Source organism: Rutilus rutilus (genome assembly GCF_951802725.1).
Source record: "Rutilus rutilus genome assembly, chromosome: 12".
Classification (NCBI taxonomy): Eukaryota; Metazoa; Chordata; class Actinopteri; order Cypriniformes; family Leuciscidae; genus Rutilus; species Rutilus rutilus.
Genome location: NC_140217.1, coordinates 20,226,496 through 20,245,656, shown reverse-complemented (window position 1 = coordinate 20,245,656; position 19,161 = coordinate 20,226,496). Strand labels below are relative to the sequence as shown.

Below are 19,161 nucleotides of genomic sequence, written 5' to 3'. Positions count from 1 at the left end.
TCACTCATGGGCGCGTAATGTAAGAAACTGAATGTGATTCAAGGCCCTGATATACTCACTGTGAAGTTCTTTTTCATTCTTTGCTTAGAGTAAAAAGAAGTTTGAAATACTTTGGCAGCGATATACTGTTGACAAATATGTGCTGCGTGTTTTCCTCTCAATAACAAAAGAAACACACAACAAAAATTACAGCGTGAGAAAGTGGCACTTAAGAAAGCATCTGATCAAGTAAAAGTCCTGGCGAAAGCGATGCATTTTTTATAATTGTTTCTGAAGTGTTGACAACTTAGTGTTAACTAGGGATGTCCCGATACCACTTTTTCACTTCCGATACGATACCGATGCCACAGCTTTGTAGGGCTGCACGATTATGACAAAAATCATAATTGTCGATTATTCCCTTGAAATTGTAATTGCGATTATTAATTACGATTATCACAATTTACATTGAATGATGTTTTGAATAGTTTGGCCATGGGACCCACATTTCCCCATAGCCATCAAGCCGTGACCCACCTTCTTAGGAATTATATAGGCCTATTATAATACATTTGTTTACACAAAAATTGTTGACACACAAGTTCTGTCCCCCTTTACTTAACATACAAAAAAATTTGAATATGACAAATACTGATAAATAAACAGTAGGCACTTCGAGGTTAAGCTATTAAATAGCATTCCCAAACTAGTTTTTGTTAATACAATCTTGGTATGAGCCACCACAGTCATATAAAAATATACAAAATAACCAGTAAGTGGCATTTTGTTATGGAAACAAACAACAGTTAGCCTACCATGGTGATACACAATACTTACAAGAACTGGTAAAGAAACATGGAGGAAACTGCTCCTGATAAATAGCAAATAACGTAATTTATTGGTATTTTACTTTTATTTCGTAACTTACTAATTTACGACATTGCATGCTCGTATTTCTTTTGCGCTTTAGTGAAGTGATACAGTGCGCGCCGGCGCATTTGCGCGTGCAATTAAAGAGTGCACGCTACGAGCACAGTATAACAATGACAGGACATGAAATTTCGTTTTTCTGAGGTGAGAGACTTTATTTCGTTACAAGTCATGGAAATAACGATAGAATAATGACACTGACATATAGCCTGACAACATCATCTGACCGCAGACACTGAATCTGGACAACACGTTTTTTTTTCTAATTTAAAACATAACGACGTTGCATGCTTGTAGTAGTTTATTTTGCGCTTTATATATAGTGAAGCGATATAGGCCTACAGCGCGCTCCACCGCATTTGCGCGTGCAATTAAAGAGTGCGCGCTACTGCAGTATAGCAGCTGAGAGGACAGGAAAGTCCGTTTTTCTGAGGTGAGAGACTTTTTATTTCAGCATACATTACGTCTCTGGTAGTTCCTATTGTAGTCGTGATTCGCCTCTCACAACGTAACATGCTGTAAACACACCACGCAGAATAATGTAAGCGGCTTTTTTTTCTTTTTTGTAATCGCGGCTTTGAACGATTACGTAATCGTGGCATCTGTAATCGTTATCGCGATTAGAAATTCGATTAATTGTGCAGCCCTACAGCTTTGGCTATTTGCCGATACCGATATCAATCCGATATTTTTATTTTATTCTTGAACTAATACTACTAATAATAAAATATAATGGAAGCACTTTGCTCAATTAGCCACATAAAAACATCTCACTCAAATGGAGAACAAATACTTCTCCAGTGTATAGTCCACAACAACAGTTGATAATGAAAGACTGCCACCCTTTATTCAAAAGACCTTGAGATATGTTTGGTAATTGTACCTGAATGAATTTAAAATTAATTAGCTATATTTCAAATCAATATATTTGTTTCCTTAAATTTTTTATTAACTTTAACGTTATTCTCATCTGAATTATAAATAATTTATTTCTGTATAAAATAATACTACCATTAAAAACACATTTGATTTTCTTTTTTAATCAATGTAGAATGTGTAACTTCAAAATAAACAGATTAGTGCTCTGTTTTAGGACAAGAAATGAAAACCAATGTAATATGATGAATGTCCAAAAGATGAGATAATTTTTGCTTTTAAACAGCGTGTGTGTGTGTGATTTTGGTTGGGTGACAGTTGTAGGTTACAGTTTGACAAGAGGTTACAGTTTGACAAAAGCACAATGTTGTGTTTTACACAAATATAAGTAGGCTAAACACTTTTTGCAGTTTTAATGATGTCCTGTATGAACAAAATGACGAGTATGTTTTTATGTTTCCACTGTTCGATCGCGCCCGTGCCTCTCTCTCTCTCTCTCTGACACACACACACACACACACATATTCCAGCATTGCAATCTTGACATCACAGCCTGTTCATTTTGCTGCGTTCACACCAAACGCGAATAGAGTGTCAAATTCGCGTCTAGTTCAATGCTTGAACAGTTTGAATCCATTCGCGCGTATAATGATAAAGCGAGCGTTTGAAGCGAAATAGACTCGCGTTCAGAGCTAAGGCGGGGCTACAGATTAGGTGTCCCTAAAGAACCCGCATATGTTTATGCGCGTATCTAACAGTAGTTCCGCATTACATTAATTAATGTGCACGCAAGTTTTATTTATTTTTATACCGTGCACCGAACCGTGACGCACGTACCGAACGTACGTTCAATACAAATACACGTACCGTTCCACCCCTAATAGGTATCGGATCATAGGTATCGGATATTTTTTTTTCTCCCCTCCGATATCCGATCTAGCGTTCTGGGCCAGTATCGGCACGATACCGATGCCGTGGATCGGATCAGGACATCCCTAGTGTTAACTAATAATTGTTGCAAACTGGTACTACCAACAAAATATTAGTGCATTCCTGGAACTGGGCGTCGTTACTACATCCTTATGCATCGCTTTCTGCCAGGACATTTACGGGCTTTTCCCAAATCACGGAAGTGACGTCAAAGTAGCATAAGCCATCAGGCAAGTGTTATTTAAATAAACTCCTGATGTACTTACAAACTTTCCAATGCCTCGTTGTATGAGTACAGAACCTTACGAGATACAAACTTGGATACATTAGCGCCTACACTAAGCCATTCGGCTGATATCGCTAAATAAGCTCTAACTTTAATAATGTTCGACCCAAGGGAAAAAAAGCTTCTGGGGAGGTGTTTGGCTCGAGGTCATGGTGCAAAGGACCCTAGGTCCCTTTAAAGGGATACTCCACTTTTTTCAGAAATATGCTCATTTTACATCTCCCCCAGAGTTAAACAGTTGAGTTTTACCGTTTTAGAATCCATTCAGCCGAAATCCGGGTCTGACGGTACCACTTTTAGCATAGCTTAGCACAGATCATTGATTCTGATGAGTCCAGTAGCATTTCTTTCAAAATGACCAAAGAGTTTCAATATTTTTCCTATTTAAAACTTGACTCTTCTGTAGTTAAACCGTGTACTAAGATCGACGGAAAATGAAAAGTTGCGATTTTCTAAGCCTATATGACTAGGAACTACTCTCATTCCGGCGTAATAATCAAGGAACTGTGCGGCTGTACCATGAGTGCAGCAGGCGTAATGATATGACGCAGCGCCGACTTACTTTCACTTTGATTTGCAATAGTTTGCACGTTGGCTTGATGAATAGATCACTCAGCTGCTCATCTGTGGCTATAACATGCCATATAGCATATAACACGCTCTCACACGTTTATTTTTTAGCATTTTTGGGAGAGATAACATTAACATATGTGGTTTCAACAACCAGATGCATTTACAATTGTCCAGTTTCATCTGGAATGCGCCCCAGACCACCTCCTGAAGTGGTTTGAGCAATCGGATTCAAATCCGTTTCGAATCCGTTTCGGAGGGCATTTACACCTGGTCTTTTCACGATCGGATATGATCAAAGAAAACGCATGAAGTGGCCAGGTGTAAACAGCCCCATACACTCGAGTCAGCATATGATTATCGTGTTTATATTGTTTCACGTTTATGTTGAGAAAAACAATAATGTACATGCTCGAGTGAGAAAACGCGCTGACAGACGTTTCAGAGACACAAAGATAACGGTATTTCTAAGCGAAGTTTCTAACAGCACTTTGCGTTTTCTGTTCTAAAACATGTCTCCCTCAACGAAACTTAAAGGAAGTGTATGTCTCAAAATCATTTTGCTATCTGATAAGTTATCATCTCGGATCACAGTCATACCTGCAGTCGTGAATGCAGTGATGGACAGCTGTCTTTCCTCATTTGACTGCTGTTTGGATTTCATGTGATTTCTCATTGTGGTAATGATATTAGAACTCAGATTCATTAATTTTATCAAAAGTAATTCTATTTTGTAAGATCATTTAAAGGGACAATGTGTAGGTTTTTAGGTATTTGATTATCTAAAATCAATATTTTTATTCATAAATATGTCCTCAACGGTGTACAAATACCTCTGCTAATTATCTGACTTATCCTCATAAACGAAGAATTTATTATCTTTATATACATGGGACGGGTAGGTCCACGGAGGCTTCAATGTAGTTCCGCCATCTTGAAAAACTATAATAGCAGAAAGGGACAAAAAGTACTAGGCCAACGCGTTTCCACAACGCGTTTTCGTTCAGAGCCAGCGTCACGTGACTAAAACCAGCAGAAGCGGAGGAGCAGAGCAGTGAGAGACGCTTGTCACTGCCCCGGCAAGTTTAAAAGGCTGCACTGTACGGTTATTTATAATGGAGGAGTCCATACATATGCTGAGTCACAGGATAAGGAGTCCTCGTAGTCGAAAAAGTCCAACATAGACCGTAAAAGGAAACGTGACCGGAGATTACAAAAAACAAGGGTTAATGTCGGGATTGCTAATGCAGGAGAAAGCTTTCAAAAGAGATGCTGAAGTTGTCTGCTTTCTTCTTGACAGGTAAGTCAATGTTACGGTCTTAATTACAAGCTTTTTTTCATTGCTTGGTTGTGTACTTTATTATATAGACAGTAGAACATTTATAGTTAAAAGTTAAACAGGTTCTTTGATGAATAACAGCTATTGAGTAAAGTAGAGAAGGCCCTAAAAACAAGGTTGTAAGTTTTGTTTGTTAACATTCGTTTTGTTCGTTGTGTCAAGTTTCAGTTTGTTTGAAATAACAAACCAGTTCACCCGAAGGAAAACTCGATGAAGTGCTATTATAAGACATCCTGTCATAGCTTTTTGGTACATAACGGCTACACCCATTTGAAAAAGCGAGGCGCTGGAGAGCATTATTTGTTTGAATGCAAAATACAATTTCACCGCTAGATGGGAGAAATTCCTACACAATGTCCCTTTAATTAATTTTCAAGTAATTCCAAACTTTGCGAGGCAGACGACAACATTATGTGATCAGATACAGACAACTTGTTAAAACGCTCCACAGCGCCACCCAGTGCATTTAATTATAACTGCGAGTTAGCGCTTGGGATTTATCATGGATTCACTGCATTTACGGCCAGCAAAGCAACGTAGTAAAATTCGAATAATATTTTATTTTTCGACTAATAATTCCAGATTGAATATTCGAAAATTCTAATAATCCTTTTTATAGGATTCGAATAATCTCATGACAGATTGACTTCACAGTATAGTATAAGTTTGTTTCATGTGACAGAATGAAAGAGAGGGTCTCAGGATCATGCATAAAACTTTAGATATTCCTGGCAAAAACGTCCCGAATCCTTCACATAAAAATCAGTCTACAGTAGGGCTGTGAATCTTTGGGTAGACAGGGAATCGATTCGATTCACAATTCATAGGTTTTCGATTTGATTGCGATTCAAGAAGATTCACATTAAAATTCGATGCGATTAATTCGATTCTGCATTTTTTTACATATTATTTTGGCCTTGTCCACTCCTGAATTTAATCCCTTTGTTTCTGGTTTTCACTAGGGATGAGTCACGATTTTCGAATATTTGATTAGTTGATTTTATTATAGAATATCAAATAGGTTGTGCGATTATTGTCTTTAAAAAAATCCCCATGGTTTCGGTTCTGATGCGGTGGTGACACGTTCATGTAACCAGAGGGTGACGTTGCCAATAACGCATCTAAAAGCTGTCAATCAACTCTCAGACAACAGTAGAACACCACATTGTCTCATACCAGAGCATGTGAGTGGAGTGCTAATATTTCCTCCAGAGCAGAGAGCGCATTTCTGAAGATTCCGCTCTGTTCGCTCAGTCCACTCAGGGCCGCTCGCTCAACCCAGAATGCCCTTTGTGACATGCTGGTTCGAAAATGTGTGAAATAAGTAGGGCTGCCCGTGCACAACTTAAGTTTTTTTCTAGTCGACTAGTAGTTGTTCATTTAAGCCATTAGTCTAATCGGATATTTATATTAATTTAATTACTTAAATATATATGGAAGAGAATACTAAACCATAAGGAGCGTTTTCGTAATATATTGCCTATTCCGCATCTCAAGCGCACGCATAAAGCTTGCCACAAAGAACCGGCAAAAGTAATGATTATGCATGAGACATTTTAATTGTTTATTAATAAATAGTGTTTTCTGTGTCAGTGTTGGCTGCAAAGATAAAATTCGACGATGCTAACTCGCCATCTTCGCAATAGTGAACGCGCCTATAGAGAGAGAAATGCAAACTTCATACGAATAAGCCTACATAAGCAGAGATTAGCCCATTTCTTTCATTTTGAATTGTTTTTATTTGAATTGTTAAAAATTAGACATTTCAAGCTTTCTATAGATATATTTCTCAGGTCTGTGAGGCAAGTAGCTTATACGCTGAGTTTCAGTTAATTTATGAGATGCGCTCCAGTTCAAGCGCCGGCGCCTCTGTGTCCTGATTATATTGTCTGCTATATTTGCTTCTTATTTATTAAATCGAGGCAATTGGTTGATGAAACATTGATTAAAATGAAGATACAATTAATACAAAACGAAACTCACTTTAAAGAAAGGCTTTCTACAAAACAAAACTTAACCTGTTAACCGTTGCCAGTGCGCCCGCGCACTGAAGCGTTATTTATTTATTTAATTCAAAATTACTATCAGATTTAATGTTATACCTTGACAAACTATACATAATTAAAAAGATATAATACTCAAGTTTCAGTATTTGACCACTATTGTATTCTGAGAAACTCATAGTGACAGTTATGTCTTAATTTGTGTCAGGAGTTATGAAATGAAAAAATGAGTCGATACCTTTAATATGAATTATGCGCGTCAGCCGCTTTCATTCATAAAAAACTCTGTGCTGTCGTCATGACAGCGATACACAAAACAACGTCCCTCAGGGCTTTAGCTCAAAAATGTGCAGATTTGGAGAAATATTGATAGATTCTCATAGATTTACATCATATTTCTATAGACAGGAATAATATTTATTGAATTTATACCCAAATGCGTCGATGTAATCTTTATGAGCGTTTGGTATTCCGATACTGTGTTTTTTAATTCATACCAATAGCCTGAGGGCGCTACATGCACAATAATAGTCCATATATGGAACATGAAGAAGAGCCATGACCATGTGACATTCCAGGACGTCACTGATACACACAAAGCTAACAAGAGATCGCGCTGTAACATGCAGATACAGATGTTTTGAAGACAATAAACATGATTGCACTGATATTTGAGTTACCTGGGGTTTTCAAGCCATGCCAGGTATTTTCATAATAATAGATTATATTTATAATGTAATGCTAATCTATATAGACTATCATTGTGCAGAACACTATCCAATAGTATATTTTCTGTCAGATTTTTTTTATCTGAAGCCAAATTAGATCACAGAAGATTATTTAAAATACTCAACGTGCGTTAAAAAGTAAGTTTAGAGCACAAACATGGTTTTAATCTCATAAATTGTCGTGTATTGATGGTGTGCTAAGCTAACATGCTAGCTAGCCCTATGTGCACCTGCTACCTAGAAGTTATACTTTTATTATTTTTTGAATGCTACCTGAAATGTGTCTTTATTCAAGAAATGCATTTGATACAGTTTAAAATGTGAGGTGAACTTTGAGAAAAGAAATTAGGGACTGAAACCCTATGAATAGCCTGTGAATAGCCAGTCGTTAGTAGCTATAATGCAGACAAAAGAAATGCATATTTCGAGCCATAACCAGGCTGGAGAGGTGTGAATGTGTGCAGGGGGAGACTGAGACTGAATGGGGATCGTCTGCACCACAAAACAATAGAGACAATATACTGGATAGATGGTTAGAAGATGACAATAAACATCAGTAGCATTTTAGCGTCAAATCAAAATAAAGTCATTTGACATGGTCTTGAAAAACATTTAACTAAATACAGAGTTTTGGACTTATTATCTTCAGATTTTAAACATAAAATGTTTAGACATATGGCTTTAGCTGTAGTGCATTTCTAGATTGCTCCAGTGCCAACTTCAATTTTATTTTCATGAGGATGTTTCATAAAAATTAATTTCTAATAATTTTACAAAACTTTGAAGCTATTTATAACAATTTTTGTCATTATGACAATAATTAATTCTACATTTACAATAAACTGCCAGGTGTCAGCTTTCAAATGAGATCATACTTGTGCTTTTAATGCAAAGGGTTCATGAACTGTATCTGTTTCAGTTTGGGTATGTCATTTCTGGGGATTTTTCAAAAGTGGGGTTGCAGCTTAACAGGTTAATGAAGTGGTCAAAATCATGTCTGACCCATTCCAAATGTCTCCCGATATATTGGGCATCTTATGATCCTATCTTACTCATCTCATGCTGTTCCCTTTTCATAAAATCAACATGGATGAAATTAAAAAAATAACATTATATTTTTTACACATAAATATGAAACGTATGTTTATGTTTTTTAAGTTATATACACACCGCTCCGCTCACGTGCTCTGGTGTGTAGCCTATACATGCATGTGTGTGTGCATGTGGGGAAGGGGTGCGATTTTCGAATAATATTTTTGCTTGAAATGCCCATCCCTAGTTTTCACTATATTTTTGTTAATACATTTATATTTGTTGAACATTATCTTTGTGAGTGAGCGCACATTCATTCATGTTACGGCTGGCCCTAGACGGTTGTAATAATATTGAAATGCTTCCCCCAATGTGTCTTAGTCAGGGTGTGAATTACACAGCGGCCTTCGGGGGATCAGAGAGTGGGGATTTAAAAAAAAAAAAAACCTCTTTGTCCATTGTTAATGTTAGTTCATGTTAGTTTTTAATGATGCTATTATTATTACATTTATTTTAATAGCCTATAAAAGTATTGTTAGTTCATGCTAACTATTGTGTAGGATAGTGTTAATGGATACACAACCATATTAAAGTGTTCCTGGTACATTAAACATGCTTCCATGGAGAGACTACCTAAACATATCATGTACTTTCCCAACTAAACCTAAACTATCTTTTTTCAGTGTTATTAATGTTGTAGTTATTTCAGCAGTTTCCTTCGTACATTCAGTTTAACAACATTAAGTTAAATTTACTGTGCATATGCATTTTAGACACCTATTATGTGTTTGCTCTTTCCATGCAATAAATTCACGCCCTTGAAGTGGGGTTTTACTTCAACTGCTCAGGGCGAGTAATGTCAATGGTATGACCCATTTCCGTACAACTTCAGTATTTTATCTTAAAGAAAATAACGGTGATGTTTTGAAGCAATGAAAGTGTTTTATTACTGCCCACGTAATGACTTGGCAGCTTTATCAATGGCTTGAGCAGTTTGACTCAGGACTATTGCTGTCTCAATAGAGAGCTGTCATCTGCTCATGTGAACAGCAGTGGCTGTCCTGAGGAGAGCTCAAACATGGACTTCTCAAAAATGTGTAGATGAGAGCTATAGGGACCGGGCACGAGCGAAATCCAGTGGAAGACAGTAAAGAGTGCAGCGCCTATCTGGGAAGGAGAGCTGTGAGGGCGTGAATGACGCCGCACATTATCTCCATTAATTTGCGCATGTAGTAATTTAATGTTTATATATTTTAAAGCACTGAATCGCTATCAAATCGCAATTAATTCGATTCTTAGCATTTTAAATCGATTATTGACCGAAATAAACGATTCACGATTCAAAAATACTAAATTAAATTAAATACAAAAATATATAAATTAAGTTTTCAAGTTTAAGCTGTTTACAATAAATAAAGAGTACAAAATTTCTACCTGGTAAAAGATGCGTAGTTTCTGTCTGGGTTCACAGGGGGACAGCTCTCTTCTGGTCTGTATGCTGGTGCTCACTGAATCCTTCACCGCTGAGAGAATAAAACATTAAACAACTATATTCACCATTATATTACGTATAAGAAAAGGTAGATCATCCATTATGTTTGATTATTGTAAGAATTTAGAATGTTTTCAGACCAAGCAGGCCATTATTGCTAACAAACTTATACAATACAGGGATCAACGCTAAGGATTTTTTCTTGGTTCAAATTTTGACATGCCCTGCCAAAATGTTCACTGGCCCCACCACAGAAAGTAATATAAAAAAATAAAATAAAAATGAAAAAGTTATTATTGTTGTTTTTTTAACTATAACCTCAATCATGACACCAAAAACTACTAGCCTAAAGCCGGGTTCACACTGTAAGATTTTGGCCACAATTTGGCCGTCTGAGACAAATTTTGCAAATCCTAAAAGATTCCTCAGATCCTAGGCTAAAATCTGAAGTTTATGATCATTAGTTTGACATGTTCACCGATAGCTGATTAATGACCGTTGCGATCAAATCTGACCACTGACGAAATTCTGGCAGTGTCAGAAGAACTGACTTACAGTCCTGCAGTGTGACTTCTCCTACGACGACCGTCAAATTGTCTTCGTTTTCCAAGACAAGCCATGGCCAAAATTTACGTTAGAGATTTCTTTGTAGCCACCATTTCAATCCCGAGTGTAATTCAGCTCACTGTCACTGAACGTGTCATTGATTGATGACGTAAAACTCAGGACAAGTTCTTGTGTGCGTCCATTTTTAATGCGTCTTGACTGTTGTATAATCTGACATTAATGACAACTGAGATCTTACAGTGTGACATGGCTTACAGCGAGGATCATGTTTGTACAGTCTGCAGGGCTTGACAATATTATAAGGACTGCCCGATGGCCAGTGTGAACGATGCTCGGGACAGTTGGCGGAACTGTCACTTGCCCGATCAGGCCAGTGCTGTAGGCGTGTGCGATATAGATCATCTATGATATTGTCGATAATGTCCCTCACTTTACAAAAACCAAACAAAAACTCACCCATTGAGTGCACGCATACACTACATGATGTAGTCTAGTAGATTAGACTAGCGCGTATGCACATTAGAGCGTACGATTATACTGCGTGATTTAGTCTATTAAAATGCATTTAGAATGGCCCCAGATTCAATATAAGGGGCAAAAATGCCCCTGTATCTCTTATATATTTCTATAATTTAATATAGTTAACCAATATTACACGAAGAGTGCTGTTTTTCTTCAAATATCAGCATGATTACACACGTGACATTGATTTTATTCAACGTGCAGTTTAATAAACAAGTTAATATTAAGCGAGTTACATTTTAGACATCAAATCGCCTGTTTCAATCTATTTCGCCAACGAAAATAGTTCCAAACAAAGTCCACAGCAGTGTTTTGCGTCTCTGAGCAACACACAACGATTTATCTTCACTGAATGAATCCGCTTTTTAAACGAATCAGCTGAATCAATGATCAATGACCGTAAAATGCTTCCTTCCCGAATGAATCAGCCTTTTGAATGAATTGGTTGAATCTCTATGACTCTTTTATTAACAGTGACTTGCAGCTACCTCCTGGCGGGTTCAATTTCACATTTAAAGTATCTTTTCATTTTTTTATTAATTTCAAATAACAGTATTTAAACATTATTTATGCATCTTTAACTGCTCTTCACTGATTAACTTTAATAAAGGTTGATCTAGTTATATGGTTATACATTACATTACAATTTCTCTACCTGAAAATCTCCTGTTTAAACCTACATTAAAAACCTGAAAAGCACCATTTATTTCATTTATATGTTTCTACTGTTCCATGTATTTATTATTATTATTAGTAGTATTATTATAACCTTATTTTTTGTGGTTACATGTATAAAAAAATAACAAGAACAATACTAGGCTTATTTTATAGGCCCATTTTCTTTTACTTAATACATTTTTTGTTGTTTAACCACTGGCCTGACCGGGTAGTTCAGTAGAAAACATTCTTAGCGTTGAGCCCTGAGTCTGACAAGCAACTATCGTAAAGGACCATTATAAATCGTACAGTGTGCCACTGACTTTACTCATATAAATTTCAAATATTGTTACAGACAACTAAATGGTCTGTCATTAAATTAGAACAAATAATCAAATTACAAGCAATAGAACAAATAATTACAATAGAACAAATAAACTTTGCTTTTCAGGTTTTTCAGGAATGTCCAACAGTAGTTTTCAGGTAGAGAAACTGAATAATCTAATGTAAAATAACTGTATACTCTTCACTGTATAAATTAAATACATATTCCTTTTTAAAGTTACAAAAGTTATTCAGTCAAGAGCAATGAGGCTTAAAAACAAGTGAAAATGATAAACTTTCATGACGATGCAGCATTGACTAGATCGGGCAAAAGACAGTTCCGTCAACTGTCCTGAGCCTCGGTTACACTGGCCCAGGGCCATCAGGCAGTCGAGCCTTGCAAGATCAGGCAGATCTTTGCTTCCTTACCAACAGGTGCAGGTCGGAGAGTGCTGGGTCTGCTCTCTGTGGTGCTGGTGTCAGAATTGCGGGTGGAGAGAGGTTTGGCCACAGGAGCCGTTGAAGGGTCACTGGGGTCACCTGTCCAACGAAGGGTGAACTGCAAAGTGGGTCCCTGAGAGAAGGTCTCAAATGGGGGCAACCTCTTCAAAATACAAGAATCAACAATTGCAATCTACATCGCCACTGAATGAAATCTATACAGCTGTTAAAATATGGGATTTAAACCAGGAACTAAATTTTAAATAAAATAAAAATAATAATAAAATAATGCATATTTATAATGCTCTGTAACACATTTATGTTTGACTGCCAAATAACTCTACACTTGTTTTGTTCAGAAGTTCAAATGCTTGACAGGAAAGTTAACAGCTTATTTTTAGCAGATATAACCAACCTTTCCATCCAGGATGGTCTCCCATGTGGCCCGCTTCTTGCTGACTGGACAGTCTTCAATCTGTTGCATGGAAACCTCATACTCTCCATCCAGCAGCTGCAACCGTCTGAAGGGCAATTGTGTTATCATGCATGTCACATAGGGAACAGCATCTATTTATTTTTTTTGCCATTTCTAAGTGATATGAAGCTTCCAAAAGCACTGAAATTACTAACCGGTTTTTATCAAAAACAGTCATCTGAGCAACAAATGTTTCTGTGGTCTCTCCGTCACCCCTGTGGGATAAGGATCTCTTCTTTCTGGATGGGAGTTCCTCTTTTACATCTACAGATAAAAGCATTAAGACTGTTTTGTTCCGGCCTTGCATTTGTGAGGCTGAGGCTACAAAAACTGCAGTGGGCAGTGCGCAGTTAAGTGTATTGACTATGTTTGAAAATGTAGGGTGCTATAACTTTAACTGATCTTCGCACCAATTCATGCATCATCATGGACAGATGACAGAAAAGGTTCGATTTCAGTCAGTCACTCACCATCAGATTTTCTGAAAAAAATGATACTTCTTAAATTTTCATCCCTCTCCTTGATTCATGGACAGTAAAGCAAAAGTTCACCCAAAAACAAATTTTTTTCCTCACCCTCATGTCATTCCAAACCTGTCCAAAAGATGTTCTTAATTCTGTGGAACACAATATTTTGAAAAACGGTTTTGTGCATATAATGAAAGTCAATGGCGTCCAAATAGCACTGGACCCCAATGACTGACTTTTTATGGACAAGAAAAGACAACATTTTTCAAAATAAATTATTTTGCATTCCACAGAAGAAAGTCGTATAGGTTTGGAACATGTGAGTAAACGACATCATTTCCATTTTTTTTTGGATGAACTATCCCTTTAACTTACACTCAAGCCATGAAACAGATTAGGATGGTCGCAGAGCTTTTCCATAGCATTCTACACTTTTTTTCCTGCACTGCCACTCACCGATATTCTCATCCACCTCACAGTTGATGAAGCCATTGGGGTCTCTTTTGCCTGTGCGAGACACCCTGAAGAGAAGAGAATAGGATTTGACCATGTGACTGTTACTGGGCTCAAACTCATTGCTGGACACCAGCAGGGAAGGGAAGGCACCAGGCTTGGTTTGACTGAGATCCGGGTTCAAAAGCACCTGCTTTTTCCCGGTAGGCACTTGCTTTATAGGGCAGCTGACATCCTGAGGGAGAAAAAGACAATCATAACAAAAAAAGGTTATGATCTTAAAATTGGCATACTTTTTTAACTACTGTTTTCATCACCTGTATATTTTAATGTAATAACACATTTAAGTAAAGAGAAGCTCACCTTGCGCTTTTTATGACAGACTTTGACAAGTAGCACCTCAAGTGAAACTGAGTTTTGATCATTTTCTGAGTTTTGACATGGCTTATCTGGTAAAACAAAAATAATTATAATAGAACCCTAAAATGGTAATTGTACATTAAGATGATAATTCAGACACATTGGTACACTTTGACAGATTTAGACTAACCATTCTTGTGAAAAAATCCAGTGAATGTCAGTTGCAGATGTGAAGTCACACTGAAATCATAAATAAAACAACAAAAAAATTACCATTTGGAACCAAATGATCCTATAACGTTTTCCTCAAACAGTTTTCCATGAAAACTATTTAGCCGCTCTAAAAGCACAGTCATTCTGAAAACAACAAGTAGTTGTATTTATAAAGCACCATTCCAAAGCTCAACTGCTGTCTCTATCTTTCATCATAACTTTTGCACAGATTTTTGTCCCAAGTCAACGCTATTAGCTTAAAGGGATAGCCTAGTTCACCCAAAAATTAAAATTCTGTCAATCCTCACCCTCATGTCGTTCCAAACCTGTAATACCTTCGTTTTTTCTTCGAAACATAAATTAAGATATTTTTTATGAAATCCGATGGCTCGGGGGGCTCCATTGACAGCTATTTAATTAACACTTTGAAGGCCCAGAAAGCTAGGAAAGACATTGTTAAAATAGTCCATTTGACTACAGTGGTTCAACCTTAATTTTATGAAGTGACAAGAATACTTTTTTTGTGCCAAAAAAACTAAAAGACTTCATTCAACAATTTCTTCTCTTCCGTATCAGTCTTCGACGCGTGTTCACGAGAGCACTACGACGCATGCGCGTGGAAAGCCGGGATCCTTTGTTATACAGCAAGATACAAGTGTCGTCTCATTGTCTGAATTATCCAAACTTTCAAGATGTGGCATAGGGGTGTGCGATATCACGATTTTTGATCGTGGACGATTAAAATCTCCCCACGATCTGCTTTTGAAGAAATATCGTAGTGTCGTGTTACAGTGCATTCTATCAGTAGCAGTTCTGGCGCCTCCGTCTCAACATACAACATCGACGTACATACACATCACACGTTAATGCTGAAGTTCATTATTTGCATGTGCTTTAAAGCAACCCTCTACAATGCGAGTAAATCACTCGCATATGCGAGTATATTTCACACTGGGCGACTAAATAATGTCTATCATTAGTAATTGGCTAATAAATACTTAGATTTTACTTGCCAGTGTGTGTGTTAGATGCCAAGTATAAGTTTAGCATAGATATATTTTCACTCGCTGAACACTGACTGAGCGCTTGAGAGTTTCGCTCTTCGTCAAGCGATCTGTACTAGTTTTTCAAATTCAGCTCAGCGTGTCTGTATTTGACGTACCGTAAACTCTAGTGTGAAGGTGCACGACTCGCCATCGCATTTCTCTCACACACGCAAAGAGAGAGAGAGAGCGAGAGTCTAACATACCACACAAAATTAACGCGCTACATGTAAACGATATTCTTGTTTGTATTTTCCTTCAGTTCAATCTGGAAAAATTCAGCTTTTAAGAACAAGGAGAAGATATGCCGGTTTCTCTGGTAGTGGGTGGAACTAATGCGCAAACGGCAATCTCATTGGATGGCACTCATCCCTGCTTTAATTTCAGCAAATCAGTTCAAGCGAATGCTGACAACGTGATTAACATTAATGAACCCAGCAGCTCATGTGTTGTATATTGTCATTATTATTAGTAGAATTAGTAGTAGGATTATTATCTTTTAATAATAATAATTACTATTATCAATTACAATTTTTTTTTTTTTTTTACAGAAACACTGAATAACCAACAATATCTTAAGCACCACCACCAGTCCTAAGTTCAGTTAAAATGACAAATATGCATTCACGCATGATTATCAAGTTTTAGTTCTAATTACAAAAGTTCTATCATTAAATAATGCTTGATTATCATCATATCATAATATAATGCTTGATTGACTGATTTTAAGAGTGTACATTTAGAAATTTAAAAAGCTGTGCCATTTTACAAAGATAAGCTGATTTGGTGGAATTATATTTTATATATATATATATATATATATGGCGATTCTATTGCCAAGGTGTGCGTAGAGAGTTGTAAAGCCTTGCCGATTAAACATTTCATTCGTGTGCTGATGCGCTGTTCTAACGTGCGCTTTTCTGAGCGCTATACACCCGAAGTGCAAGAACAACAGCCAGTCAAACAGCACCTGATTACTGAGTTATCTTTAGAGTCTCATTGTGCTAATACTGTCACATACACACTAGGTTTACATAAACAGAATTGGTTATGTATAAAGTGACAAAAATTTGAGAGAAAATCTGGTGCGTGTGTTATATGCGCGTATAATAAATGCATCACGTGCAGTCTTAAAGTGACAGTAGCCTAATAGTAAACATGCTGCCGCTTCTCCTTAAAGGGATAGTTCACCAAAAAAAAGAAAATTCTGTCATTATTTACTCACTCTAATGTTGTTCCAAACCTGTATTAATTTCTTGTGCTGAACACAAAAGATATTTTGAAGAATGTGCGTAACCAAACAGTTGCTGGTCCCCACTGACTTCCATAGGAGAAAAAAAACTATACACTTGAAGAATGAGAAGAACTGTTTTGTTACCCACATTCTTCTAAATAACTTTTATTTTCAACAGAAGAAAGAAACTTATTCGGGTTTAAAACAACTTGAGAGAGTAAATTACGACAATTTTCATTTTAGGGGGAAATATCCCTTTAATGTTAATAAAACAACAAAACACAGAGAAAATCACTCACTGACTGAAAACTTGAACAGTAGCTTTAATAAGAATCAATGTATAATTTATAATGTGAAGTGTATGTAGTGTTTTAATTTCATATTTGTTCATTTAATTTCTTTCTTCAATGCTACTGCTAAATACACTTAGATCACACCTGACGCGTTTTTTGCAGTGAGAGGTGCCTTTTTTCAATTGGTTTCCTATGGCAGTGAGCGTTCTGCACGCTGTTTATGCGCCTGGCGTTTTACCGCCTGCTGCGCCTCGCATTTTTGCAGTTGAAAAAAAAAAAGCAACTCCGAGCGGAAAAAGCGCCCGACATCATCGCATTTTTTTCCCACTGTCCAATCGAATGAATGGAGAGGCGGGCCTTCCTTTTTAGTGATGAAAGTTACAGTTGCTTGAACGCCCGGAGAGTGCGATGATGGAGGATAAACTTGTGGTGCTCTTGCGGGTTACCAGGAGCTTAACGACTTCACGAACCGTAACTACCACAATGTTAACAGAAAGTAAATAAAGTTAATAAAAGGCTGATTTGACGTTTACTTGACTGATAGGACAGCTGTTTCAGTGGTTGCCTAGCAACTAAAAAACGCAGCGCGCTGCTCGTTCTGTGTGATCGGGGCAGTGCTGTGCACCTCGCGTTTTCAAACCTGAAAAACACGTTAGGTGTGATCGGGGCCTTACTGTATCTGAAAAAATAAAGCACTGTTTATTTCATTTGTATATTAAGTTGTGTAATGTGTATCTTTTTTATAACAAAGAAAATAATGACAAAGACTTTTTACCTTCGCCACTTTGGCCTAAATGTCTGCCATTCTTTTTTATTTTATATTTTGTTTAGGCCTGTGAAACGATTAATCGCGATTAATCGCATCCAAAATAAAAGTTTGTGTTCACATAATATGTGTGTGTGTATGTAAATATTTAAGAAAAATGTGTTATTTATATATAAAATATGTATATTTATTTATAATACAAATTATATATAATATATATACACAGTATATTTAAGCAAATATTTCTTAAATATATACATGCAAGTGTGTGTATTTATATATACAAAATAATTATGCACAGCACACACACATATATTATGTGAACACAAACTTTTATTTTGGATGCGATAAATCTTTTCACAGCCCTAATTTTGTTACCTAAGGCTTTGTTTTTAAAATGGGGACATTAGTTTGGATGTAATGCTCAGTCACTTGCAAAATAGTAAAACCAACTTGAAAAAGAACAGTGATAAAAAATCGTGATATATTTTTGCCATATCGCCCACCCCAATGTGGCATGACAATATCACAATGGATGCAGCACACACACTCCTGTTCAGTAGGCATCGCTTGGCACTGATGACATCTACACCACTAGCTCTCCATTGCTCTCTATCTTTCAGAGGCTTGTGGCTATGGTTGTGTTGCAGCCTCTTTTATCTCTTTTAGTTCGTTCTCTGTATATTCTGGTTCGAATAAGTAAGGTTATGCAAAAAAAATGCAATTCATCCTCTCTGTCGAAATCTGCAGACATAGTTATGAACTGTTTTATGTAGAGCATGTGTCTTCCTCTGCTAGTAAACACAGCCTTGCATTTCCTGGTCATATGTCAGAATTGCCAGCTTCTGTGTCGTCACACACACGCACGCGTCGTGGTGCTCTCGTGGCCACGGAGACTGATACGGAAGAGAAGAAATTGTTGAATAAAGTCGTTATTTTGGTGCACAAAAAGTATTCTCGTCGATTCATAAAATTGAGGTTGAACCACTGTAGTCACATGGACTATTTTAAAGGGGTCATATAATGCCATTTATGTACAAGCTAATATGATTCTTTAGGGTCTAAATTAAAAGTTTGTAATATACTTTAATTAAAAATTCTCATTAGTATTGTAAGAAAACACTCATTTTACCTGGTCAAAAACAGCTGTTTTCAGCACGCTGTTTAAGTGCATGTGTCTT

At 36.8% G+C, this 19,161-nt stretch overlaps 1 protein-coding gene across 1 annotated transcript in view; it reads right to left on the bottom strand.

Moving 5' to 3' along the window:
- The window catches only part of suz12b (SUZ12 polycomb repressive complex 2 subunit b), a 29,575-nt gene that overhangs the window by 6,319 nt on the left and 4,095 nt on the right, over positions 1 to 19,161 (bottom strand). The window contains exons 5-11 of the mRNA XM_084425930.1: positions 14,622 to 14,671; positions 14,435 to 14,520; positions 14,075 to 14,306; positions 13,307 to 13,415; positions 13,092 to 13,197; positions 12,665 to 12,839; positions 10,108 to 10,196 (exon numbers count right to left, since the gene is read on the bottom strand). Coding sequence (XP_084282056.1) covers positions 10,108 to 10,196; positions 12,665 to 12,839; positions 13,092 to 13,197; positions 13,307 to 13,415; positions 14,075 to 14,306; positions 14,435 to 14,520; positions 14,622 to 14,671 — 847 coding nt within the window. The remainder of the gene's footprint in view (positions 1 to 10,107; positions 10,197 to 12,664; positions 12,840 to 13,091; positions 13,198 to 13,306; positions 13,416 to 14,074; positions 14,307 to 14,434; positions 14,521 to 14,621; positions 14,672 to 19,161) is intronic.